The sequence below is a fragment of the Gymnogyps californianus genome, chromosome 3, assembly GCF_018139145.2.
Source record: "Gymnogyps californianus isolate 813 chromosome 3, ASM1813914v2, whole genome shotgun sequence".
Lineage (NCBI taxonomy): Eukaryota > Metazoa > Chordata > Aves > Accipitriformes > Cathartidae > Gymnogyps > Gymnogyps californianus.
In genome coordinates this window covers 19,714,574-19,741,485 of record NC_059473.1, presented here as the reverse complement: position 1 = coordinate 19,741,485, position 26,912 = coordinate 19,714,574, and the positions used below count along the sequence as shown (strand labels likewise).

At 47.8% G+C, this 26,912-nt stretch overlaps 2 protein-coding genes across 3 annotated transcripts in view; one reads left to right on the top strand and one right to left on the bottom strand.

Annotated features, from left to right (window-relative positions):
* The window catches only part of PARP1 (poly(ADP-ribose) polymerase 1), a 39,023-nt gene extending 13,410 nt beyond the window's left edge, over positions 1 to 25,613 (bottom strand). The window contains exons 1-14 of one of the 2 annotated variants that reach the window (XM_050895048.1): positions 25,494 to 25,613; positions 21,303 to 21,465; positions 20,309 to 20,427; positions 19,042 to 19,256; positions 13,448 to 13,544; positions 11,646 to 11,762; positions 10,492 to 10,668; positions 9,903 to 10,044; positions 8,116 to 8,256; positions 7,137 to 7,379; positions 6,047 to 6,115; positions 5,149 to 5,281; positions 3,519 to 3,714; positions 2,105 to 2,233 (exon numbers count right to left, since the gene is read on the bottom strand). In XM_050895048.1, the coding sequence (XP_050751005.1) occupies positions 2,105 to 2,233; positions 3,519 to 3,714; positions 5,149 to 5,281; positions 6,047 to 6,115; positions 7,137 to 7,379; positions 8,116 to 8,256; positions 9,903 to 10,044; positions 10,492 to 10,668; positions 11,646 to 11,762; positions 13,448 to 13,544; positions 19,042 to 19,256; positions 20,309 to 20,427; positions 21,303 to 21,465; positions 25,494 to 25,613 (2,061 nt within the window). The remainder of the gene's footprint in view (positions 1 to 2,104; positions 2,234 to 3,518; positions 3,715 to 5,148; positions 5,282 to 6,046; positions 6,116 to 7,136; positions 7,380 to 8,115; positions 8,257 to 9,902; positions 10,045 to 10,491; positions 10,669 to 11,645; positions 11,763 to 13,447; positions 13,545 to 19,041; positions 19,257 to 20,308; positions 20,428 to 21,302; positions 21,466 to 25,493) is intronic. The other variant, XM_050895049.1, reaches the window with a different exon arrangement.
* The window catches only part of EPHX1 (epoxide hydrolase 1), a 330,376-nt gene that overhangs the window by 270,576 nt on the left and 32,888 nt on the right, over positions 1 to 26,912 (top strand). The window lies entirely within an intron of this gene.

Here is a 26,912-nt window from a genome sequence, read left to right as displayed (position 1 = left end):
TATTAGCCAAAAACCGTGAAGGACATGTAAAAGTAAAATGGGCCATTTAACTTGGATGTGCAGAATAGTTGCAGACACCTATACTAACCATAAGTTATATAAACCTATAAACTAACACATATAAGCACCAACACATAAACACTAACACCTATAAACTAACACATCCCCCAACAATGTGATTGAGTAACATATCTCTTACAGAGCCCACATACAGCCAAAGGGCTGGAGTTTTGTGTCTCCTATGAGTCATGGGAGGTGAACAGAGCCCTGCAGAGCTAATATAAAGCTAAACTGCATCCAAAGCTTTATCATTAGATGCATCAAAAGAGCACAGCAGCCAAGGGGCTGGGTCTAAAACAGCAGCACTGCAATTACCGCCAGATGCACTGAGGGTAACATGAAGAATTAGCTCCACACCACAGATGTGTGCACCAAGACACTCATGAGAGGCAAGGGAGATGTTTGCCTTCCACCCAGGCAAGAGAGGATACACAGCACTAGAGTAGACTCAGCCCTCTAACTAGCCATTTCATGTAAGGCAGTGACATAGATAATTGTAATAAACCCCTGTATGCTTGGTGAGGTAAAACTCTTGAAAGCTTAGAAGCTTAGAACTCTTGAAAATTAGAAGCAGGAAGAGAAATGCATGAGATAAATCTATTGTTGTGTAACGGAAAGACTAAGAATTTGCTACACTTTTGGCAGAGCGAGAGTGCCTGGATGGAATGAAATACTTGAGATCAGGCTGATTAAAGGAACCAAGCAGGCATTTTCAGAGGATGCACAGAAACCTCTAACTAGGAAAAACATTATTTCTTCCAATGGAAAACAGCTGTTCAGCAGCAACAGTACAGGAAGATAAATCTAATAGGAAGACAGGCCCATCTGGACTCCCAGGTCTCCTACAGATCGGCAGCTGGTGTGAATTAACATCGTTTCAACAGAGTTCTACAAAGCCATCAGACATCAGATGATGATCAGTTCAGTCTCTTTAGCCAGTTCCACTTACAAAGAATTATTAATATTTCAGAAAACTTTGATGTAAAGAACCACTGAAGATACAGGAGAACACAATTAACCCAAGGTACTACAAAATGTTGGGCAAGCCATCTGAAAGCTTTCAGATAAGCTGTACCAAATGGTGCAAAGTCTCTTCTGAAAAGTAGATACACAAAATACTGATACAGAGAGCAAACAACAGCTGCTTAAATATGAAGTCTTAGGGCAGGATAAGTAAGCTGGCCGAAGAAAACTGAAATTTGTTATTTAGAATTAACCCAGTTTGAATGGCTGCATTAAAACAAACTGCAGGATCTCTGAAGACCAGTAAAACTGTTTCTAGGCAAGGAAAGACAGATGATACTACCAGACCACTCTCTGAAAGCTTCTAGAAGCATGGATCAAGGAGTATTGAGGAAAGAAGAATGGATGAAAATAGGGTATCATTAGAACAAATGAGAAATAGAACAACAACAACAACAAAAATCTCGAGTTTGGCCCTGTTCAGAAGAGGATCTGAACTTTGTCAAGGCGCTTCATTAGCACATGTATCAAGTGGCAGCATTTCTCAAGTCTGAGCTGCATGTTCATTTGCTACCTAACTCAGCAGTAGTGCTGCCCGGCCCCCAATGTGGTTCACCGCTCACAAAAAAAAAAAAAAAAAAAAAAAAAAAAAAGGTGCCTCCTGCCTCACATCACCAGCAAATTGGCTGTGTTAATATTTTAAGAGCTTTCAGCGAACAGTGGTCACGATGCATGTGTCACTGGAAAAAAACCCAGAATGATTACTGATCCCAGGATCGGCAGGTGAGTTTCTCACAGACTTGTTAAATTGAAGATGCTGATACAGACATTCCCAACTGAGGAACAAAGAATGCACCCATGTTTTAAAAACTGCATGCACTGTAACTAAGTTACTATTTCCAATGCTTGGCAAATTCTGGACAGACTCTTGCCCTTATTTTAAGGCTGATCTAAAACTGACACTGACTTCTGGGAAGTATGATGCACCCTGGATTTGAAAGAACTTGCTTCTGGCTACATAAGTATGACGTAAAGACAGAAAGGAGGGTTAGAAGCGAGAAACATGAAGGTGTGTGGTCACCTCAAATTCCACCATCGCTTTCTTCATGCTCTCCACATCAAAGATCATCTTAATAAGGTCTTGGATTGGCTTAGCAAGTTTTGATTTAGTCCCGGCACCCACTGTCAATTTCCTGACAGCTTCTTCATCCTGGGGGGTAAAAATAGTATCAGAATTAGCAAAATCACAAAGGATAAAAGTAACAGGCTGGCTGCCATGGTAACAACTCAAAACCAATTTAGTGTATGCATAGTACGACTAGCCTGAAGTTCATGGCGAGTGTGGGACATTGCTCTGACATTTTGGAACAAAGTGGGTTTAAAAATCCACCTATTCAGTAATTTGGCAGACATTATTTCAAGAGGTGGCACTGTAAAACATAAGTAGGATTAAGGGAACAGGAACTCTGTGTGCATCTCTGCTTCACCTCAAGCAACAGTATTAATTACTTTTTCTGCCACATAGAGACCCTGATGTGAAAAAATGACTGTTTACTTTGTTGCTTTAATGACAAAATAGAGATGTAATAACTAGTTTCACTAAGTTTTTGTAATAAAAGCTGTCACAGATGAGTACAGGAATCATCAATTAGCCACAATTCCATCTATATGCTTTCATGGATAGAGCATTGCACCAATAAAGCATCTGCCAGATGCTTCAGAATATGACTGTACGTTGCAGCGTAACAGACACTTTGCCGCTGCAATATTCACATTTCCAAAAATAAAGCTAAGCATCAAGTACTTCGCACTGAAAGATGACATCTGGTAATTTGGCCACAGAAAAATGCAATGGCTTGAAAATATGTTCTCTGGTATCTTTATAGCTATTAATAGCATTCAACTATTTCATCTGAAAATAGTTTAAGTTATGGGTATGCCTTTAAATAAACATACAAACCCCCACTGGGCAGAAGGAAGAGAATTCTTATTTAGCTTAGCTGTCTAAATAGTCAAATCTTACTGGCAATGAATAATTTCTCCTTCTCAGCCTGCTCAATGTGTGCACTAAGCAGAATGCTGCATAGGAGCTGCTTCACCATTTGGGAGGATTTTGGATGCAGAAGACAGATGAGAAGTATCTATTTTAAATAAAAGAAAACGGTGTTTTCAGACAGGATGTGTGTGAAATGACTGCTGAATTACGTTCAAATTAACATCCTTAGAATTACAGAGTAAACAGGAAAGAGCACTACAGGGACTTCAGACTTGACAATGTAAAACTACTTAGTTTCCCAGCACATCTATTTTAATGCATGACACTCATTGATCTACAGCTGTCTTTCTGTAGCACAGAGAAGATGCAACAGTTGCACCTGCACTTCATCCCTCAGGTTTGTTAAGCCTAAGTGATCCAACAGTGAGTGCCAAACAGAACAGTTACAGCAAAGCAGCTGAGCAATGCTCCACCTGGTACAGGGACATTTCAGAGTTACCTGTCCATAATCTATTTCCAGCGGGTAGAATTTTTTGGGATATTTAGTGAAGTTCTTTGAATGCCAAGAATTGCCAGTTTTCTCTTCATACAAATTCAGGAAGTGTTCAACAGCATCTTCTTTTGATGGCATCTGCTCCAGCTTGTTACTCCCAATTACAGTGCCCACGCGACCCCAAGATCTGAATACCCAGTATCTAGAGAAGTGAAACGTGAGAAAAGAACAGACATAAGATACTCTGGCTCTAGATCTCAGTCCAAATGAAACTGACCCTGCAACAACCATGCAACTGCATGTGAATCAGCCATTTGCATACCATGAATTTTATGGAAGACATTCCCTGTCAGTGACTGCAGGAGAGCAAGAGAAGAGCCACCACAGAGCATATGTCCAAGGACTGGTGTAAAAAAAAAATGCCCAGTGTTAACTCACCAGACCGACAGCCCTGAGGATAAATGTGTGCACAGCAGGAATAGAGAGCATAATATCTCTTCAGTCTTAATGTTTCGCAAATACAAATCTTCAGACTATTGGGGTCATATATTTGAAAAACAAACACCATTCATCTTTAAGCCTGTGACTCAAAGTCCTAGAGTTCAGATTTTTAGAGAGATCAAGTAATTCAAGTATTTGTTTGTATTACTGACACCACCTTGGGTGAGCTTCCATAGTATTTATGGGGATACAATCAAGCAACCTTTCCAATTTGTCAGGCACAAAATGTAGGCACTGGGATCCCTCTGTGTACCGAATCACAGATCCAGTTACAAACCCCCCATACAAGAGCCAGTGACAAAAGCTTATTATGAACATGGTAAAGTATGATAAATCCAAAGCTGAACCAGGGTCATTGCTGACAGCCATTAGCTCCTCTTGATTTCTATGCGTCCCTTATGTGCTCGGAGGGGCAGTTTCATTTTAAAGAACCCTCTCCATTTCTTTATTTATTCAGTAACCCAACCACTGGACAGCTCTGCCATGCATCTGATGAGACTGGAAAGCTAAACACATGATCATCCCCTGACCATTTCAGTGCATTTTGTTAATCCTGAATTGCATGCCCTGAGGCTTACATTGTGGTAGAATAACCAGAATCTGGTTTTGTTTCCCAAGCTTACAGCTCTGCAATTAGAAGACAAGAGTAAGTTGGAGGATATGGGAAAGACTCCCAACATCGCAGACTTTACATGTGGGGTCTCGATGTTAGAACAGAGGAACCTTCACCAAATTCTGCTTCTGTACTTTCAACGGCAGCCATCAGTCAGAGAGCACTGCGGCCCTCCTGTTAGCCAATTAACCCAGACACCAACCATACGTGCCTCGCTCATCCCAGGATGCAGGAATGAACACTGCCAGAAACAATTCTGCAAACTTACTCAGCTCCCTACTTAGTCTTTGTCAAACCACAAAGAAATGTCTCCATGCAGAGCAGAGATCTCCCCAGGGGTCACCTGTTATTTGGTTGTTTTGTGGGTTTTGTGGTTTGGGGTTTTTTTTTTTGATAAATATATCTATCCGTATCTCCTCACAAAGACATTTTACTCATACTTTGCTTTTGTAGATGCCAAAAAATCCAGTATTTTTGGGGAAAAAAGTGAACAAAAGTATTTCTAGTGAAAACTAAACTCACCTGTTCTCTCTGTCATCCTCTAGCAGCTGCAGTTTATAATAGGAATTTGTTCCTTTCACAATATCTACTAGGCCCAGGGTTGCACTGAAAATCTTTCCACCTTTTTCAAAGACATGAGCAGAATCCTCCAAACCTACAGAGAAGAAACCAATTAGAACACAGAGGAGGTTACCATTTTAGGTCTCCTTCCAACATTTGCGCTCACCCAAGTGTTTCATGAAGTAGTGTGAATCTTAACAAAAATACCACAAAAACAGTGACCACATGCTCATTCAAAACTACTTGAAGCATGTTTTCTTTTTAATAAATTGTGAGCACACACCTTTAGATACACTAGAGTGAACATCAACCCTAACTAGAGAAAAAAAAAATTGTAACTTTTGATAAAGGACCATCTAAAATCTAGTTTTTAACACTGCGTGACTGGTTAAAGGAATTCTCAAGAGAGATACAGATCTACAGGTATCACGTTAGCAAATGGACTGAAAAACCAAAGGCTGGCCTTGGATACAGTATGAATTCTCAGAACAACATCCGTGCACCATAGGTTTGGAGAGTAGCATCAGCTGGCCCCCAAAGAGTCTGGGGGCAGATGCTCATGCCAGACCTGTGGCCTCTGCTGGCTGGGCCTTTATTCACCCCACTGACAGATGCTCCTGAAGTTGAACAAGGTGCACGCCTTACTTGAAGTGGTCCTTCTGAAAGTTGCACTAGAAAACCCTGGAATATCCAGCTTTGGATGTCAATCAATATCCTTCCTTTGATAGCAAGAAAAAATGGCTTAAAAATTCATGTTCCTTTTATGGAACCCTTATCCTTTCACAGAAAAACATTTTGCAAATGATCATGCATCCTGAAGACTGTGTGTGGTGCAGGCACAGCCATTGTTATCACTCACCAGAATCAGGATCTACTGCTGCTCCACCCTTAACTGTTAGCTTCATTTTCTTTTCAGACTTGCTAGGTCCTGCAGCAAAAGAGAGTTAATTTTTTTCCTAGGCAGGCAACACAGTCTGACTTGAATCAACATTTAAATTGTCAATTTGCATAATTATCACCCTAAGGAGACTTCAAATCAGATTCCCAGTAAATGAGCACAATGACTTCAATAGCTTTTTGTACCTGGCTTTAGCAGCCAATTCACAGCCCCCACCCCACCAATTAAATGAAAAATAAGATCTCCCCAGATTCTATCTATCTCCTTCCTTCTGACCCCAAGGGGTGGGCCATATCATTTTTTCCCCTGCACAGCAGATAAAAGTCACATTTGTGGTTGTGTTTAAGTGGGATTTAAAAAGCTAACAGGGTGTGGGGGTGTTCAGGTCCCCTGGAGATGCTACTGCTGTGAGATAGTTGGGCAATAACACACCCAACTGTATGACAGAAACCCACGCTTGGAGGACATGGAGAAGAACAGGTTCTGAAGATAGGTGAGCAGATCTGATGGTTTTGTTCACTGTTCAGCATTAATAATGCAAGCTCTCTATAGCATTGGTGAGGAATGCCAGTGGTGCTGGGTATTTTTCCTCCTCCGTTAAAAAAATGTTATGTTCTAAACTAAGTAGAACAAAGACTCATTGCTCCGGACCCCAGTATTTTCTCACTTGCTAACACCCCTTGGGGGTCACGATAGTGTCTGTCACATCTTGGTGCTCCAGCAACTCCTTGGAGGTGCAACACTGACCCAAACTGGCAGAGAAGCTGAGGTGTTATGAGGAAGAGTCTGGACTGATGTCAGGGAGCCTGGGCACATACAGCACAGGAGATCTCTGAAGCAAGACTGAACTAGGGGAAACAACAGCCAGCTCAGGAGACAGCTTCATGTTTACTTAAAGCTAGTCTTGCCCTGAGGTCTCATTATTTAAATTTATTATGAGAAAAAGGGCAGAGTACTCAAAGAAAGGGCAAGGACAGACTATACCAAGGTTTGCTTTGTGCATGCACAGCACTGAACAGGCCTGCAGAGAAACAACCACTTTGTTCTTCACCTTGTTCTTCTTTGACCTTCCCAGCACTCTTCATACTTGGTGGCTTGCTGCACTTCCCATCCACGGCCATTTCCTCGTGCTCCATTTTCACCTCCGCACCCCAAGGTGAAAGTGCATGGAGAGACACAAGCTCCTGAAAGTCCTTGCTGGAGGATTTCACATCCTGAAGAAACTCCTCTGAAACCACACGGACTTTGGCCTCCTTCACTTCTTCCATCTTCTTGCTCATTTTCTCCACATCCTCTGCAGAGGCAGGGTGGGAAACAGAGGGAAAACAGTATCAGCGAGGTTTCAGACTTTAGCCCCTCCCTCTGGCCATGATTCAGGGCTCTGTAACACTTTGTGGAAACGCAATTCCACCACATATTGGATTCACCACGTTCTTTGGAGAGCAAAATCCCCATTGGCTCCAAGCTGCAGCTCAGGCTAGAACAGGAACACTCCTGTTTTACCTGGCGGGTCCAGCTCTCCCCTGAGCTGGGCTGGGGCTGTACAGTCCCTCTTGAACCTCCTGGCAGGTGGGAGCAGATCTCCTACCTCAGCAGCCAGTTTGTACCTTGACTCCAACAGGGAGCAAGAGCAGACCCTAAGCTGCCAGCAGAGAAAACAACTGCCCTCAGGCACCCACAGTCAGCTCTGCAGCCTCTCCAAGGCAAGCACGGACACAGCCCCCAGCACCCGTCATCCCAACAAGGGTGGCTTGCACACCACCATGGTCTGCATACAGACCCAAGCTCCAGCTGCTGCAGACCCAACAGAGCCTTACGGCACAACCCACAGGGTTAATGGGCTAGGCAAGTAAAACTCAAACAGCACACATCTGTCTTTACTTTTCCAAGCACACTAGGGCCATGTGCGCACACGAAACACTATCCCCAATCCAAATACTGATCCCCAGACAGCTCCAAGGACGCGTGTCCTCTGTAATCCGCACAGCTCTGTTACCAGTGCTACCAGTAACCAAGGCACGGCTGCTCACTCTGTGTGCTGATGCACAGGGTGGCCTTGTTAGCTGTTGTCGTCATCTTTCCTCCCAGGTCCTCCACAATGCTCTTCACCTCCTCCTTGTTCTTTGACAGCTTTCCAAGAACCAGGATCTTCATGTTGGTCAGCGGTTTGTCTAGGCGTTCGGAAATAACACAGAATGTTAAGAACAGGCACAGAGCCCCCCCGCCCTGGACAAATAACAGGCACAAAGGGACAGCATCCCCCACACTCAGTACAATCAGCCCAGCTGGCAGGGAGACAAGGGTCCAAGCAGGTCTGACCTGCACTAAGCAAGTGAGAGGAAGCTCCCCTTCACCTAGGAAAGGCAACAAAGCTCGGCACCCACCAACAAACAGAAGGGATGGAAGACAGGGAAGATGGATATGTAGGCACATTATTTGACTGACGTTTTTTAAATGGGGGGGACTGGGAAATCAGTCTGCTTCAGCACTGTGCTACCAGAGACTGTGCTCTGCTTCCCTCTTCTTTTGATGCCTGGACGGCATGGGAGAAACTCACTGTAACATGAAACCTCCTGCCTCTTCAAAAGGAAATCCGTTTTTGAGGGGCTGGAGAAAGAGGATTGTCTCTCAGGCAACAGTGTTCCTACATTACAGTACACTTGAGTCTTGATCTTACAGTACAAGGTTGTATCACGCAAACTCCATAACAATTCAGGAGTAAACTGGTAATCATCTGAGGCTCCATCACATCATCATGTTAACACTTTGCAATGCAGGTGAGTCCAGGACATGGCAAGTGTCTAAGAGCATATCTGCATTGCTAAAGATAAATGCTATTAACTCTGGTTGACCAACTGAGGGTTTTGTGTCCTCTTCTCCCCCTGCTCAGATTAGGTTGCTAGCAAACAAAGTAACCTGGCTTTAATTCTGGTCAATGTTTTGAGTTTACTTTCAGGGCACACTGGGGCTGGAATCAACTTGCCAATCAGAACCATGACCTGGGTTACTTTGTCTTCATTGCTAAAATAACATGATCTGGCTAAAATTAGCCATGCAGAATTACTCCCACCCTTTTCATCACGTAACAATAATCCCCTGCTCCCAAAACTATGGGCAGGGCTAAAAAGGCTGAATAAGAAAAAAAGTCAGCATAGCTTTTAGTCGACAGGCTATCACCAAAGCATGCAACTCATTCCAACAGCCTATAGGGAGTATCTGGCATCCAACCTTTTGCCAGTTTGTGGGCTGGAGACAGCATATCTATTTTGCATAAGGGCAATCAGTGATTGGTAAAGCCAAATCCCAAGAGAGGATTTAAAAAACAAAACAAAAAACCCTCTTGCCCTTAAAACCTAACACAATGTGGAATATCTGGCATTATGGAGGTCCCTGGATGTTCCCCAAGAAACCAAGCAAGAAGGTATTTCACAGCAGGTCTCCCTTGGGACACATTTTACAACATCGGCATCTGATACATTGCGAACACATCATTTCCTCACCATCGACAAATACCCAAAATGATTTGTTAGAAAACAACCAGGATCTCAAGCCCATGTCCCCAGGCAACCCACCATATCAGGGTCTACCTGTGCTAGGAAGATGAAGCACATGAGATTCTGCTATGTTTTGGGTTTGGTTTTTTGTTTGTTTTTTTTTTTTGTTTTTGGTGTTTTTTTTTTTTTTTTTATCAGGAGAGCTCTGCCTGCTTGGGCGCAGAAGAACAGCATGCCTGTTCAGGGTGGCATGTTTGGCTGGCTGGGAATGGCATTACACACCATCCTGAACTGCACCGACCCATGCCCAGCCAGCCGCTTACCTCTGGGTGCGGACACGGTCTCTGTTAAAGGAGCAGATGCGGAGGGAGGAGGCACAGAGTTCACAGTCACACCATCTGGAGGGAATACCCTGTCCTGCTTCTTACACTTAAATTTCTTCAGGTAAGGAATTTCCCGAAACTCCTGTGGGATAGAAGCATAAGTAGAGTTTAAAAACAACAAATACTATTATAAGATTTAAAGGCTAAATTGAGCACGGGCCACATGTTGGCATTTACTGCAGGTCTTGGAAAGGATTTCCAGGACATTCATACTAAGGTAGGCAAATACCCACTTTACTGACTGGGAAAACAAAGCTAGAAGAGGGTAAATGATGGCTTTCAAATCAAATCAGCAACATCTCTTCCAATTTAGTGTTACTGGAAAAAATATGATTTAGTTATGCATTAGCTGCCTATGCCTGGAGGGGTGTAGCTGTGACAGGACTTCCCCGCTGTCACAGCTGCTCAGCACTGCAGCACACTGCTCTCTGGCATCCAACACGGACTGCTGCTTATTCAATCTCCTTACAAGAGGTAACATCAGTTAAGAAATGTGCTTCAGAACATCAAATTTGCAGTAAACACCCACCTTTGGGATTACCCAGTCTTTCCTGTTGGGAGTCTGCGTTTTAGCAACACACTTAGTCCAGGCAGTAATATCCCCTGAACAGTAATATGCGTCACTCTTGAACACAAACTGCCCCTTACACTGCTCGCAGGGAAGCAGAGCTCCAAATGCCATCCCATCTGCTACTCGGTCCAAAATCTAAAGCAACAAAGAATACAAAACAGGTCATGGCAGAAGGAGGCCGGAAGCCCACGCACTACATTACACTGGGCTGCACAAGAAAATAACTGTCAGGCTGCTGGCACACAGACACAGACATTTCCAGTGCTTGTCGCGCATACACTGCACATAAACCAAGACTCTTACCAGCACTGATTGATTTACGACGCCTTAAAGACATGACACGAAGTTTCCCCGGTCACACCATATCTGCTCACACCCATGGCTCGCAGTCTCTCCTATCCAGCTTCAGCATTCAGGAGAGCACACCTACCACACAGCACCTGACCAGGCAGCCGTGCCGGAACAGCGAAGGAGGAGACGAGCTACTGCATCTGAGCACATGAGTAGGTAGGTGGGAATGTAGGCTCAGACAAGTCCCGGTGTTTCTGCCTAGAGAGTATTTCTTGACCATTTTGAGTCTAGACACTTCCCACATCCCAGCCCACACTCCTTACAAAGAGTCCTAATAAATACAAATACTTAAGTGATGTGTGGCTCCGAAAGAGAGAAGACTTCCACAAGTTACACAGACTGAAAACTGCCTGTTTTTAGAAAAGATATCAGGAAAGAATTTGTGCAGTTTTTGCTTCTTTTTGCATAATTTAACAGTTGAGGGAGGCAATGTAAAGTGCCATAACTAACCTGCTCTTGAAGAGTCAGCAACAAAAAAAACCATGGACCAGTTTGGGCATAGCAGAATAAAGGCACATCACTGAGACTAAGGTGCTGAATTCAGCATCACACACCACCACACAGCCCTTCACAAGCAAGCGTAACAGCAATATCATCAGAGTCCTGGGACAAAAGGACTGGGCTTTGCACTGAATTTCTTTCTGAAGCGTCATGTTAGGAACATGCTTCAGACTTGTGGACCTTGGAGCAATATCGGTTTGGGTCGGCTTCACCGATTCAAAGACCCAGCACACATGCAAAGCAACTACAGACCAACTCACGGCATTCTCCCCTGAAGGAACTTCCTGCTTGTTGGCGATCAGCAGCTCTTTCAGGTCATTAGTGGAGCAGACCTTCCTCAGCTCATCCTTGATGCCCCAGATCAGCTCTGTCTGCTCCTGTTGACAAAACCCAGCAGCTTAGCTACTTGCAATCGATTGCTTTCTAAGAACACTCCTGTAACTGCAGTATGTGGACAAGGTTTTAGCAAACCCATGGTATCTTAAACGCAGACTGTGAGATGAAGAGCACCAAGAACCACTAGCCTTAGCAAAAGGGAGAGTCACACATTTTACCCAAAAACCCAGAACAGGTCTTTAAAGCCACATGCTTCACATTTCAGCATGAATACATGAGCACATCACAGCTTCAGTAAATACTCTCTCTTCTCAAGATTACATACTGAAGCACATCCCTATGGGATTCTGTATAAACCAAGGCTTCTCCATCATGTACATGTGAAGAAAGGCCACGGAGTAACCCTTACAGCACTATCCCACACAAGAAGGTACAAGTGATACTAACAAGACAGCTTGCTTTTAGGTAGAGTGAAACCCGTGTTTCTATCACACCTCTACCCTTAGCAAGCTCTCAGCCTTCGCAAATATCACTTAACTAGCTGACACTGACAACAGCAGGGATGTGGCTGCATTTGAGCCTTGCATTAAAACAAAAATCAGAAACGCTGATCAGGACTGTTCTTCTTTTAAGCCACCTAAGCATAAGAGGAATTTCTACCAGATCAGTCCCCTGCAGCGGCGCGGAGCAGCCTGCAGATTCTTTTGGGCCTTTCTACAAAAGGTGAAAGGGTTGGACAGCAAAGAAGCATCCTAAAATATCTCAGATAGTTTCTGAATGTTATTCACTGGCTACAGTCAAAAACGCAGTCTACCCTGGAAGAACTGGCTGACTGTGTTAAATGGTTTAATTTTCAGTGTTAATGATCGTGCTTGATGAAATGCTGTTAAAAAAACCTAGTGAACCCAAAGTTAACCCTGATCCACAAATTGCCTTCATCTGTCCTAAACATCTGCATTGCAGCAGCAAAACCTTGATAACGTCTCATCTAAGTTTTGTTGAAAATTAAGGTATTGCCACACAACGAAAAAGAAAACTTTTGTTCAAAGGCGGACACACCATTTTTCTACAGCTCCATTTAGACTTCAATTGCAGCAAAAGCAGGTTGTTAATTTTTTTCTTGGAAAGTACCTATGCCAAACTTTCAATAAATACAAAATTCCCGATGCTCTATTGGGAATTCTTCCCACGATATTCTACAAAGTGAAAGGTAGAAAGCTGTGATCTATCATACTTTCTTTGTATCTAAGAACTGAACACAGCTCCCCAGAGGGTGAAAAAGATATGATTTCTCATTAATCTAGTTCTGCATTTTACCTCTGTTTAATTTTTACAATGAGCTATTTATTGGCTTCCAAGCTTTTCTGCAACAGCGCTCAAACTCAGAGCTTGAGCCACCACAACCAGATGATACAGGAAGGACGACAGAACCAGCCTCCCTGAGAGAGAAGGCATTTAACCTAATCTATTTAAATCCAATAAGCACAAGTCCTAGAGAACTTCCTTCCTGTCTTTCAGGAGAAAGCGGCAGGGTGAATTGCCTTCAGCAAAGGCTTAGTGACAGGGCATCTCCTGCGCCAGGACACGAGGACCGGCTGTGCTGCAACTCTGCTTTGTCTGGGCACGAGGTACAGCCCCTCTGTAGGTGCCACAGCTCTTCAGTTAGTGCCTGACACTGCACTCTTCTAACAAAGCAGTTTTTAGGATGTGATCATCTAAAACTCACCTTCAGCTGTTTTTCCTGCTTTGATTCTTTCTCTTTTTCTTTTTTCTGTTTCTTTTTTGCAGTCACATTTCCATCTACCTCGTCTCCTTTTCTCTTTCTAATAGAGAAAAACAAAACAAAACACACATACATGAAAGGAAGTTATTTAAATGCCTGTCCAGCAGTTACTAGAGCTCAGTTTACCGACTTGATATCTGTAGAGGCTTGAATATCCTCAGTTTTGGCAGGCAAACCCATTTTTCAAATTCCTCAGTGCTAGACTGTAGACATGTACTTGGCTCTGCAACGTGAGCCGCCTCAATCAGGTCAGGTACGCTTAGAGCTTTTCCACAGGGTAACTATATGGTCTGGCAGAAGAGCACATGAAATACTGCAACATTTTTAGGCATATTCATCTGGACCTGTATTAGTTACACCAAAGACATACCTGAGAATCACTGAATATAAGCATACCTCTCCAAATCTGAGGCGGCGTAGCAATGCAGGTTAAAAGACTATAGTGTCTTTCAGCTGAATCAACAGCTTGATTTTTCAGCGTAGGCAATCCATATTGAAATAAAGGACAGCAAACATGATAACTTTAATAAGCTAAAACACTGGGAGACTAGATATTTCCCAGCTAGTTTCTCTTCAGACTGGAATTAAGTCAGGTCTCCGAAATCAGACAGGAGGAAGTTTCTACTTGCAAAGTGCTCCCAGGCTGATAGCGGTTTCATGATGTATTACTGTGCAGTTGTGTGTGAGGAAATTTATTGTTACTAGCTGGGGCCTTAGAGCTGTGCAGGGAGAAGTTACAGAAAACGCTGCTCGAGAAAGACTGGAAAGATGAGGAAGCCAAATGAAAACCGGGGGATTCTGGCAAACTTCAGAACGACAAGAGACCTCATAGGAAGATCATTTCTGTTTCCAGAGTCATGTCATCTCCTTGGTCTGCCTGGCTTCAAAATTTATCAATAAATCATATCAATGTGTGCTCTCCTCGTGAGGAAATAAAGGCAAATTTTGCCCCACTTGAGGCAGGACGGGCCTACAACTTGAGGCAGAGCATGAATACAGCTTGGATCTCGCGCTTCATTTTGACAGAGCTGCTATCGTTTTGAAACACCAGCCAGGTTTCTTTTTAAGAAAGCCTCTGTCTTAACTTTATAAGCTGTGGCTGGTGGTTAAGCCATAAAGTTGACATTCTCGATTGCTCTCCTACCTACAATTTTAAACACTTCACTTCCTAGTACTTTGCTACCGTTAAGAGTAACCCTGTATGACAGCTTATTAGCTATGAAACTGCAGGAGGATGTCAAAAGGTACTCTTCTCCCCAAGACTCAAGCATGAGACCTGTAGGTTCTAGTAACTGTCCCAGCCCTAAAACTGGGCCAAGTTCTCATTTTATTCACAGTGTCCACCACTAGCCTGTCATTAGCACCTCTGACCAAACCATGATTCAGAGGCTTTGCAAGTCTTTAAGGGGCTGGTTTTGCAGAAGAGCTCATCTTTCAGCTGTCCCCCTGCAAGGTCCCATCAGTCGAGCTGGGGCTATGCTCTAAGGCGCACGGCCTCAGGGGGGACAACAGCCGCGCTGTGCTACCAGCAATTGCTTGCATTTCTTGAGGAAAAACTCCATATTGTGTTCTAAATCAGGCAAGCAGGAACCAGTGTGGCAGGACTGGGTACAGCACACGCATAGCTTGTGCCTTCAAAAGTCCCCAGGCCAAGCAAGTCCCCTCTCCTCCCCGGCTGCAGCCCCCGCAAGGGGCAAGACCAGAGCATCCACTGAGCCCCGCCACGAGCATAATGATTTCTGTAAGTTTTAACAGAATCAGGGGTACACAACATAATCTGGGAAAAACATATCAGCTTGAGTGCAAAGCGCTCTGCTGCACCCTCCCAAGCCAGAGGGCTTAATAATGTAAGCATTTAGGATGGGTGCCCAAACGCTGTGTATCTGCAGTGCCTCTCCCTCAGCCGGCTGACAGTCAGCCTGCCTCCAGCAAGCCAGCGCTCACTCCTATGCCATAACTTGTCTCCCAGTCTCCGAAAGGAGGAAAGCCAACACACCAACCGCTGGAAGGTGATCACCCTGCCGAGAGGCCCCATGACCCAAGGAAAGCATCCAAATTCCAGCAGGGACTCACACTTCTGGCAGCTTCTCCTCAGTGTCAAGGGGACAGCGGGTTGCTCTCCCAGACAGAGTGATTACTGTACCTGTTCCAGCCACTTGAACAAACCGCAGAGCAGGAGGGATCATCCCGATTGCAGAGAGACATAAAACTGTCAGTCCTCACCTTCTCTTTTGTCCCTGGCTATGCCCAAGGCTTAAAGCAAACACTAATCATCATTTTATACGGCCTGGAGAAGGGAATGGCAAAGCCAAATTCACCTTGCATCTTCCCAAAACAGTGAATTTTAGAACAATTGACAAAATACACGCTCACTGACACACACATTAATTTTATCTTCCATCCTTGGGACCAAACACTGTGTGCTGCTAACAGCAGCTGGGTGCTACTGTGCACACCCTTTCTCCTGCTGGGGAAGGGACAGTCTTCTCACATTCGGCAGGTATGGCCCAACAGCTTGCTTAGAAGGACTGGTACTTACCAGCCAATGCAAACCACTTCTCACCTTCATGGAGGATACACAACTACAAGATTTATTCCAGCTCCTGAGGAGATGAAGAGGGAGGTGAACTGTCCCACTCTAGCCTGGCCCTTCCTTACCATCTACTCTCTATTTTTCATGTTCCCCTCCCTGCAATGAAAATGAAGGGTGGAAAGGACAGTCACAGCAACCCTGGATAAAACAAGCAGCCAACGCAGGGAGGAACAAGAACTCCTCTTTCCTCCTCCTCCCTGTAAAGCACCGCCAGATTGTTGCTGACCTGAGTACTTAACCCTCTGCCTCAGGCAACCTCTGCAGCTAATCTGGTGCTGCTTGACATCCCCAGAATGACACTTTGCTCCTGTCCTGGGCTGCAATTTTACCCAAACAAGCGAGGCAGAAAATACAGGAAAGTATTACAGCTTGGAGCAGGAGGGCGAAACACATGCTACCAAAGCAGCACAGTCAAAGGGAGCTCGCAAGCTGCTACTGCATTTCCTATATCAGTACACAAGCACTCTTTCCACAGAGAAGCTGCTGGCAAGGACACAAGATCCTATTTCCCCAGGCCTGCAAAGTGCTGGTGCTCGGGCATGACAGCCCGTAGCCCAGGGGAGGGTCGGCATGTCTCACCCAGAGCTGACCAAGGAAAGGGGCCAGGATCCTTGCATGAAACCTTCCCATTTTTGCCCTTCAGAGGGAAGGGATTTTCCGACCTATTCTTTGCAGACCTGCTCGGCACCTCACTTCTCTCGTCTGTGATAGGCAGGTCACACTGCCGCCCTTACAGAAAGGGCTGACAGGGCAGTCCCAAAGTCTGAGCTTCTCCTCGGAGTATGGGCTAGATATGCAGAAGCAGCACATGAATTTGGACGTGTGTCACATCTGAACTGCAGAGACATCTGAGTCACGATATAATTTGGACACAGCACAATTAGAAATATCTTTAAAGATCATTTTGAGAGTCTCATCTACAGCAGATGCTGTAACATCATTTCTGTGAGATGCTGTAATTTCTGTTGTTAATTTCTGTTATCTGATTGAATGCACAAGATGAATTATTGGAGGTAACTGCATCTCATTCAAGCTTCTGGGGTGTCTTTCTTTTGGCTTCTCCAGAACTTCTGTGCTTTCTTGTCAGAAAATCACCAGGTAGGAAGCACACCACACCTCTCCACTCATTCTGTTTATTTACACTCTCACTCATTCAGTTTGTTTGACAGACAATTATTTTTCCAATTGACCCTTAACACCCTTGGCTCAAGCACACAGCCCAAACAGCAGAAAAAAGGTAGTGGAGCATACAAGCCAGCCAGCACCTTCATGGCTGAGAGGCTTGTTCATGCAGCACTTCGAAAGCAGGAAAGATGAGACATCCCGCTGCTTTTCTGGCGTGAGGTCCTGGTTCACATTACCCTGCATCACCAGTCTAAGCTTTTTTCCACTGCAATTCTAGGCTTTTATTTACACAGTGACTTGGCAAACTACTCTGTGGCCTATCTTTACAAAGCCTTCATATTTTGCATAGCATCCCAGAAGTGGCCTAGAAAAGCAGAGTCAGGGCAGACGAGAAACACTTACACAGTCAGATCTCTAGAGCTTTGCTGAAGACATGGGAGAAAACTACAAATAACCCTATTAAACTCATACACTGTTCTAAGACAAAGCGGAACATGCACTTCGGCACAAAAAGCAAAGGACTACTTGAAAAGCTGCAAGTGCATTAAAACGCTGTACTTCTACTTACATCCTGCAACACACACAGGGGTAAAATGCCTGCATGAAAAGACGGCAGGCTGCCGGGCAGATACAGACAGCTCGTCTCATCCTCCAGTGGTTCAGCTGAGTGAGGTGAACAGCACAGAACCTGACAGGGTTCCAGTAGGAGCACCCGGTCCTGCGGCACTGCAGGACCCTACCCACAGCATCCGCACCGCTGCTGAACGCTCCTGGAGCAACTGCTTGCCAACCAAGAATAAAGCGTGGAAGTTGCAGCCTCTTGACAACACAAAGATCAGTTTATGCACACTCCGCTCTGTTACCTGTGGCCGAGGATGACATTCACATACACGCAAGGCTCTGAACGCTACGCCACACACACCAGTCACATATCTGGAAGACCAATACTGACAAAGACTGCGCATATTTGACTTGGCTACAGCTTCTCAGAACCCAGCATCGGTCTCACTGGACAGTTTCATGGTGAATCCTTGCAAAAGTAAAGCTGAACACAGTCTACAAGATACACGGAGAAGCCCAATGTTTTACAACGACAAGATCTTTCCTATTTGTAGGACCCAGAAACACCTCATGTTCCTTCCTCCACGGGGACAATGCAACACTGGCTTGTGTTATGAAGCATGACTCTAGGCAAAGCCACTTCAAAAACAAATAACAAAAGCCTTCATTAACAGAGAAAGATTGACCAAAGCTAGCAAGTCACCTGGAAGCACTTCTCTGTCAGTACGAGTTCTGTGAAGAGCAAGGCAATGAAACTTCAGACATACCATAAAAGATTTAGCAAACAAAAGCATCCAAGTGTAAGCACTAGGCGGCCAATAAACACCATTATCAGATTCAGTGCCTGTCACAGATCAGCAGCTTATAGATAACAGACGTCAAATCAATTCTCTAACAAGCGGTTCGAGCAGAGAAATCATCACTGGCAACAGCATCACACAAGGAAGCGCAGAGCCCAGTATCCATTTGTATTAAGCACGCATTATTTTATGGTTGAAAGCCCTGCATCAGTCCTCCAAGTCACAGCTGCTGGTCTCTGCATTTTCTTAAGGCAGTCACAGGAGGCAAGTGGACCGCATGCTCCCAGGGACAGGGAATTTGTCTGTTGTCATCTGCCTAAGGTCACAGGAAGGACCAAATCCTCCTACAACCAATATTCTTTTAACAGAGACAACGTCACAAAACATTTGTCATGGATGTATTTGAAGGCAAGCAATGGCTTCTCTAGACAACGCCATTTCTTACATTGCCCACATACCCTTCACTCTTGGTAGCCGGGAGCTGCTTCTTCAGAGTTTCCTTATCTTCAGCTTTCAAGATGCTGAAGCCCAGGAGCTGGGTGGCCCCGTATGCCGGGAGGAAGCCCAGCTCTGCTCGGCGGCTCACAAAGCAGTCCGGGTGGTACCAGTTATCTATCATTCCCAGCTGCGGCTTTTCAGGATGCACCATCTTCTTGGAAATCCGGATCTGGCCCTGAGGTGGATTAAAGCGACACACAAGCAACTGTTAGGCCATTCTGGAAAGCGCAGGACGTTAACAAGTTACCAGCGTGATGCTTCCTAAACACTTGTAAAATAGCAACAGTTCCTCTATCAAAGCCTGCAACTTTTGTTCAAGCCCTTTCACTACAGTTCCTCTGCTTTCTTCAATACTCTTTCTAGGTTGAAAAAAACGAGCTTTTTAGGCAGTTTTCTGTTCAAAAAACACTCAAAATGGGTAATCCTGTAGTCTTTACTCTAAATCCCCGTAAGCTTGAACAAGCAAAACTCACATGACCAAACCCCATGCACGCAACTCTAAAAATTAACTTTATGTCCCTACCACTCAAGCATCAGTGCTAATATGATCTCACCCCGTCTTACCGCAAATTACTTTTCAGATGCCCAACAACCAGTTGTTTTAGGTGCTTTCAGACTGCAATACTTCATGCTCCTACAAGAAAATGTCTACACAACAGTCACCAATGTTTCTGCAGATACAAGCATACCAGCACTGGTGTTTAGCCCTTGCCAACTTTACGCAACTGGCAGGTCTATTAACATCTATCAGAGGCTCACAACTTCATTTTGCCAACTGTCTTTAAAAGCAGAGCACCAAGACACGTTCAACTACAGGGCCACATCGTTAATGAGCTGTGTCGCTGTTTTTGTCTGCTTTCACGGAGTTAATATGGATACACTGCACGCAAACAGAGCCGGTCTGCCTGAGGAGGAGGAAGAGGCCAACACCTTTGCAGTGCCGCAACAAGGAGGAAAAGCTGCAGTTTACGGTGGATCTCTTGCCACAGCATTGCTGGCGAGCAGCATTCCAGCCTGCTCTAAGACCCAAGTGAAAGGAAGCAGCAGCAGGTTTGAAGCCCAGGCTACAAAGCCTGAGGGATGCCTTCACTGTCAGCTGTCCAGGACACAGCTGCTCCTCAGACACAGAAATGCAGCTCTGACAGGAAGCAATTATAAAAGTCACTGTTTGAATTGGAACTGGTGGGAGAAAAGACAAGAGATGGAGAACTAAGAAAAGCTATTTACCTTTTCTATTTTCTGTTCACAGCCTTTGCAAGTACTTCTGTTAGACTTGGCGTATTCTGCAGCAAAGTCATTTAGGCTCTTCTCAGCCTTGCCAGCTCCTTCCTGTTCTCCTCCTTTTCCTGGAGAACAAAGCAAATACAGAGCTCGGCTTTAAAAGGTATTCCCTTATTTTCTTATTCTCTGTCCCAGATTGTTAGCAGTCTGGATTAATAAACCTCTGCATTCCAGCAACTCATGTGTCAAAAATTTGACTACAGAGCAAGATAAGCAGTTCATGCTCAAAAGCACTTTTAAAATAGAAAAGAGTTCTTTAAACAGCCAAGTAGCAATTGTACAGGATTGCTTATTTAATGATTTTAAAAGACTTTCAAAGGTGCACAGAGCTGATCCTTTTTACTTCTTTCCTGAAAGTAGTGTAAAATGAGATCTTACTGAAGAACTGACTGTAACAGGAGTCACAAACAGCTCTGCTTCAAAGCAGAACTCCTCTTCCCAACTGCCAGTTTCCCTTTTTTTTTTTATTACTACATTTCAACAGGCAGACATCAACCTAAAACTGCCCAGCATCCTTGGTTTGCACAGTTTAGTCTGGTCTGTACTTAGACCCTTCTCACTTGCTCCCCTGACTCACTAGTTCACAGTGTAACAATTTCAAAGAGCCACCATAACCATACGCTGCGGTGAAGGTGCCATTAAAACAACATACTACAACAGCATTTGTTAATATTAAAGAACTGAAAACAAAATACACCGATCATGATAACAAGAAATATTTGGCAATACATCTGCCAACTGACTCGGCTTTTTTCCCTTGTTGATTTAATGTGCTGGACCATACTGCCAGCGTCCTAGCCCTGGAGTGCAGAGACACCACAACAATTCTTCCGACATCACTTGCTGAAGGGACACGGCAAACAAATAACCACAATAACAGCTTGAGAAGAGGGAGCACAGTTCCAGCTGAACCTCCAAAGACCAGGAGACCTCTGCTTACCTCCTCCAGGGCCTCCAGTTTCAATGGCTTTCTTGATTTTCTCCTGATCTTCCCACCGGAGCTCAGGGAAGCCGTCAATGTCTGCGTGGGAAACGATTCGAGCCCGCTTCCAGAAGCAGCTGTAGTGGTGCCAGTGAGGGACTTTGCCATCAAACATGGGCGACTAGGAAGAAAGTACATTATGACAAGATGAAGCAACACAGACAGAATCAAGGGAAAAAAAAAACCAAGATAAAAAGGAGTATCTGGGTAAACAGAAGTGATTTTCTTTTTTTTTTTTTTTTTAATTAAGAGATGGATACTATTTAGGACAAAGTCTAAGACGAAAATCTAGTATGACAGACAAGCTGCTGGAGAGAGGTCCCAAAGGGGATAAATGTGGAAGGAGCATTGACCTAGCTTAACCAGTTCATCGCCCTGCTGCTTAGCCCCTGTGTTGTACTTAAAACAAAAAGGTCATAGCCTCAGCGTGGCTATACCAACCCTGAGCAGACAAGGAGAAGTTTCTTCTCATCGAGAATCAGACAATCTGCAGGCATGAGCAAAGCAAAACAGAGGTTGTGGAAAAAGTAACACGCGCAGCAGCACGTGGCTCATCTGCTACAACCTCCTTCGAGACTGCTGCAGCACAAGAGGCTGCCGGCCTCGCCCTGCAGCACCTCTGAGCGCAACGCATAATCCCTTTGAGAGCCGCTTCTCAAGCAAACTGTCCATGTCCTGGAGAGCCCATCGCCAGGCAGGAGACAGGAGGAGCAGCTCCGAGGACTGTGGCCTGAAGAAATTCCTGAGGGGGCTGCAGGAGGCAGAGGCAAAATTTAAGGGAAACACCAGAGCCCAACAAAGTCCTGCATCAGGACAGAAGCATCACCCAAGTCCTCCCCAATGTGCAGCTCCAGAGCGCCCTGCCTCGCACCAGCCTCGTCGCGGAAGCGCTCCGCTTGCTTATGACTCAGACACATTAAATACCAACCTGGCATCGTTCCGGTTACCCATCAGACAAAATAACCGTATAGTGGTTTGGTTCCAAGTAATGCACACAAACAACTGCTGTACTAATAATACTCAGCGTTGTATAATTATTATTACTGATGTTACAGAATTAATGACCCAGGAAAGCGTTCTATGTATCACTCACCGACAGGAGGGAGATCTCCAAGGTGAAAACAACAGCAGAGTTTCATGCATGAGCAGGAAGGAGGAGGAAAGGGCTTCAAAGACCACAGCATGGGACTAGGAGAGCTGGGAGCCCCAGTTACAACTAACCATCAACCAACACTGTAAGAGGACATTTACGTTTCCAGCTGGACTCTTCCCACAAGCCAGGATTCAGATTACCCGGTTACCCTCACAGCACCACAGCCACACAGCAGCCACCCTGGGGTTGCTCTCAATGTGTCTGGAAGTCACACGCAGCTCTGGCACTGAAAGTTGGTCACCCCTGAGCTCTGGGCTCGTGTTTGGAGTTTTCCTGGAGGACTCCTCACGGTTCTGTCCCTAACACATAGGCTTTGGGGGCACAAGGCACTGGGGTGCGTGGAAGGGGGCAGAGCTGGCTCAGTCTTTAAGACAACTGTGCAAGCAGTGAGTAGATCTCCTTCACTACATGGAGCTGTGCACCTGGAGCATGACTTCTCTCTGTGTGGGAAATGAAACCTCCAGGCGAGCTAGACCTTGTTTACACAAATTCTCTCAGCTCACCTATCTCTAGACCATAGTTTCCTAAACAAACTATGGAAAAAGGAGAGACCGATTCGCTTTCACATGCAGATAACAGAAACCACTCAGTTGCAGCTGGAAGCAAAAGTCAAAGTTGTCCTGGTCCTGCAGGGCCTGGGTGCCCGGCCCTGTGCCAAACACCGCGCATCCCACTGTCATTCAGAGCTCTTCACTTACAAAATCAAAACAAAAGGGCGGTTATAGTAGAAATGGCACCCAGCTAACAACTTGGTCTGGGCTTTCCTTTAATTTCTTCTGCACAATTTGCAAAAGACCTCAGTGCACTGAAGGTGTCGCAGAGGCTGCTCTGCAGGGGATTTCCCCAAGAGGAAACAAGGGCCCCAAGTGCTGTGGTGACATTTGGGCCCTCGCAAGGGGGATGCTCAGCAGCAGGGTGTGAAAAGGGCTCTGCTAGCACAAAAACTGGCAGTGGGGAGAGGGAGCCCTTTGCAGAAGATATCAAACAAATTTAAGGGGGGGGGGAATTGTAAGTGGTTGGTGTAAGACCAGCAGTTTTGAGGAGATGGTTGGCTAAAAAGGCAGTGGCTCTGTGAGGGATGCTACGGTCCCAGCTGTCCCCCTCCACCTGGCCCCAGGAGATCGCTCAACAAACCTCACCCTACGAAACCAAACACACTCCCTGAACTAAGGCACGCTGCAGTCCCAGAGGCCCCCGTGCTGAGGGAGGCCAACCCGCCTCGCATCAGCTTAAACTGCTGGGGAACACAGGAAGGGATAACAAATGTGAGGGAACTGGAGAAGCAGCAGCCGGAGCAGGGGAGGAGGAGCGGAGGAGAGCAGACACCTCCAGCAAGCGACTGAGGGCAGCAGAAGAAACAAAAGAAAAAGGCAGCAGGAACACGTGCGAGCAAACGCTGCAGCTTGGCACTGCACTTAAACATCCTTCCCAGGGGATGGAGGCTCTGGGGAACAAAAGCAGAAGCAGGTATTTCCCCTCCGGGGAACCAGCTCCTGCCTGCCAGCCCTGCCCCGGCAGCCAGGCATCCCCTGCAGGGGAGCCAAGCCCTGCGGCAGCCCGGGCAAGGGGGGGGTACCGGGCCCTTCCTCGCCCGTCTCCAAGCGCAGCCTCTGCCAGGGGCACAAGCGACTCTGGGCCGCACAGCGTGGTACGCTCTCCAGAAATTGCTCCTCAAGCGGCTGGGAGCCACAGCACCCATCTGCAGGGCTTTGCTCTAGCCTTCGCACCCCACGTCCTTGCTAGCCTTCCACACATATACATACATGCATTTGCTTATCTTTCACAAGCCACAGCAACACACACCAAATTCAGCCCGCTGTCCATCTGCGCCACCTGAATGCTCCAGGTGCCTTTTCATCTCCCTTGCTAGAGACGGCCAAGGCCCACAGCCTGGGAAGGCAGCTCTTCGCCCTTCACCAGCAAACCCGCACCTCCCGGGAGAGCAGCGCTTGCCTCCCCTGCAGAGAGGCCGATTCCCTCCACCATCCTCCCACAACGGGGTGCGATTTCAGGCCGGCCAAAACGGCAGTACAGGTCTGTGCACAATTCCCAGCCCTCCAACACCAGACGGGGCCCTTCCCTTCATTTTGAAAGGCAGCCGAGCAAGTCTCTTCCCCAAAAGGCAAATAATCTAAGGACAGCTGACGGCAAAACATGCCTTCGCATTCAGTTTGCTAATTGCAGTTCAGCTCTCTGTTTCATGTCTGCAAAGGTGCCAGCCAGCCCTGTAAAAAACACCTCTCTACTGCTGGCAGCCCCAGCCTGGCCGCTAACCCTACAGCTCTCCGCGCTGCACGGGGAAATGGAGGGGAAAACACTGGGCTGTTCACGACCTCGAACGCGTTTCGGGTCTCAGTTTTTTCTCTCTCGTATGCAAAGCAGGCACCGAACGGAGATCTCCCCGACCCGACGCGAAACCCCCCGAGGGACAGACGCTTCCCAGGGCACAGAAATATCGAGCCACCCAGCTCGCCTCCCTCCTACACCCACCTCCTGCCCCCCCCCCCACGCCGTGCCTGCCGGATGACAACAAAGAGCCTCTGGGAGCGGCCCCGAGCCGACCCCTCCGCAAGCCTCCGCCAAGGCACTTCACGCTGAACTTTGCGCCGCTCCACCTCCGGACGCCTTTGCAGCCCAGGCTGTCGACAGCGCCGGCCCCCACGGCCAGCGATCCCGCGGGGAGCAGCTCCCGCCCCAGCGCCCCGGGGGCGGGAGGCGGCGGGGAGGGCTGCGGGCAGGGGTGCTGCGGGCACCGGCGCTGCTGCGGAGACCGCAGGCAGCGGCGGCCGAAGGCGCCTCTGCTAAAAATAGGCTGCGCTCGCCCCCGCGGCGGCGGAGACAGGCTGGGCCGAGGGGCTCCGGACCGCCGCGGCGGGCTCAGGGAGCGGAGCCCCGGCCTGGCCCCGCCGCCCCCGGCCGAGCCGCCGCCGGTGCGGAGCCGAGCGGTCAGCCCACCCCCCCCCCCCCCCGCCGGCCCGGGCCCCGCCACGCGGTACCTGCACCATGAGGGCCAGGCGCAGCGAGTCCTTGGCGATGCTCTCGCCGCACTTCTTGCAGGAAGCGCGGCCGCTCTTGGCGTACTCCGCCCGGTACAGCTTCTCCGCCGGCTCCGCCATCGCCGCTGCCCGCTCCCGCCGCGGAGCCGCCCCGCGCCGCGCACCCGCCGCCCTGCGCTCCCCCCCTCCCCGCTTCCCCTGCCCGCGGGAGCGCTAGCCGAGCGCCGAGCGCCCACCCCCGCCTCAGCGGCCGTCCGGATCTGCCGCTCGGGCATCGATTCGGCGCGCCTGGCGGCGCCTGGAACGTTCCGGTTTGCTACAGTGTATCAATGGGGGGCGGGGGAGCGGCCGCGGGTCACGTGGCGGCGGGGTCGCTCTGCCCCCGGGGGCTACGCGGGCGCGGCGGGGGCGATGCGTGGGCTCGGCCCCCGCAGCCCGAGCGAGCCCCTTCCCCTCCCGTTCCCGCAGCCGGCAGCGGCCGGGGTCCGCCCGAGGCGCCTGAGCGGGGAGGGGGCGGCGGCCGGTTCCGCGGCCTGCACCGAGGAAAAGGGTGTCCCCTTCCCCAAAAAAGCCCTCGCGAGAGGTTAACTCGGTAAAAGAAGAGGGGGTGCGGAACGGCGACCGGTGCCTCCCCCGCTGCCCCATCACCCGCGCCCCCGGTCTGAGCTCTCCCGGCCCGGCGGTTTATCCTGTACCGCTGCGCGGATGGCCAGGGGCCCCAGGAGCTGAGAGAGGGGCCGTTAACGGGCACCCAGCAGGGCCGCCTCCCGCCCCGGCGAGCGCCGCCGCCGCTGCGGGCCCCCGGCCTGCCCTCCAGCGCGAAGGCGGCGGCGGCCGGCCGCTTTCCCGGGCGTGCAGCGCCTGGGCAGGCGCTGCGGGGGGGCGTCAGTCGCCCCTTTGGAGGAAACGCAGCACCCAGCGCTCTGCCCGGCGCGCTGGGGAAGGTGCGGGCGAGCCTGTGGGGAGCCTGCACGGAGGCCGGCCCGGCCCGGCCCGCCCGGCCGCCCAGCTCCCGCTGGGGAGCCCCGGCAGGCGGAGAGAAACGGGGGGTTTTGTGTCCGGACGCGCGGGTGCCGCTGCCTGAAGCCGCCGCTGCGCCCAGGGCAGAGCCTGCCGCAGGCAGCAGGCTGCCTAGGTCTGGGGAGAGCCTGTGCTTAGCAGCTATCCCTCAGCCGAACACTGGCCAGAGGATTTCACTCGCAGGCAGGAGATTCCTCCAGTGCCTGCGGATAACAGTATGGGTGCTGAAGAATGCGAAACAGAGCTCTTCCATTAGTTAAACCTCGGCTTTTTCTCTCCCACGGGAGGTAATATCCTCTAATGTCAGCAAAGGGCGTTGGTTCTGTAGCTTCACTGGAGAAAGGAAGAGGAGAGCGCTGAAGTTACGCCAAACCCTTGCTACGTACTTGTCATTAGTTT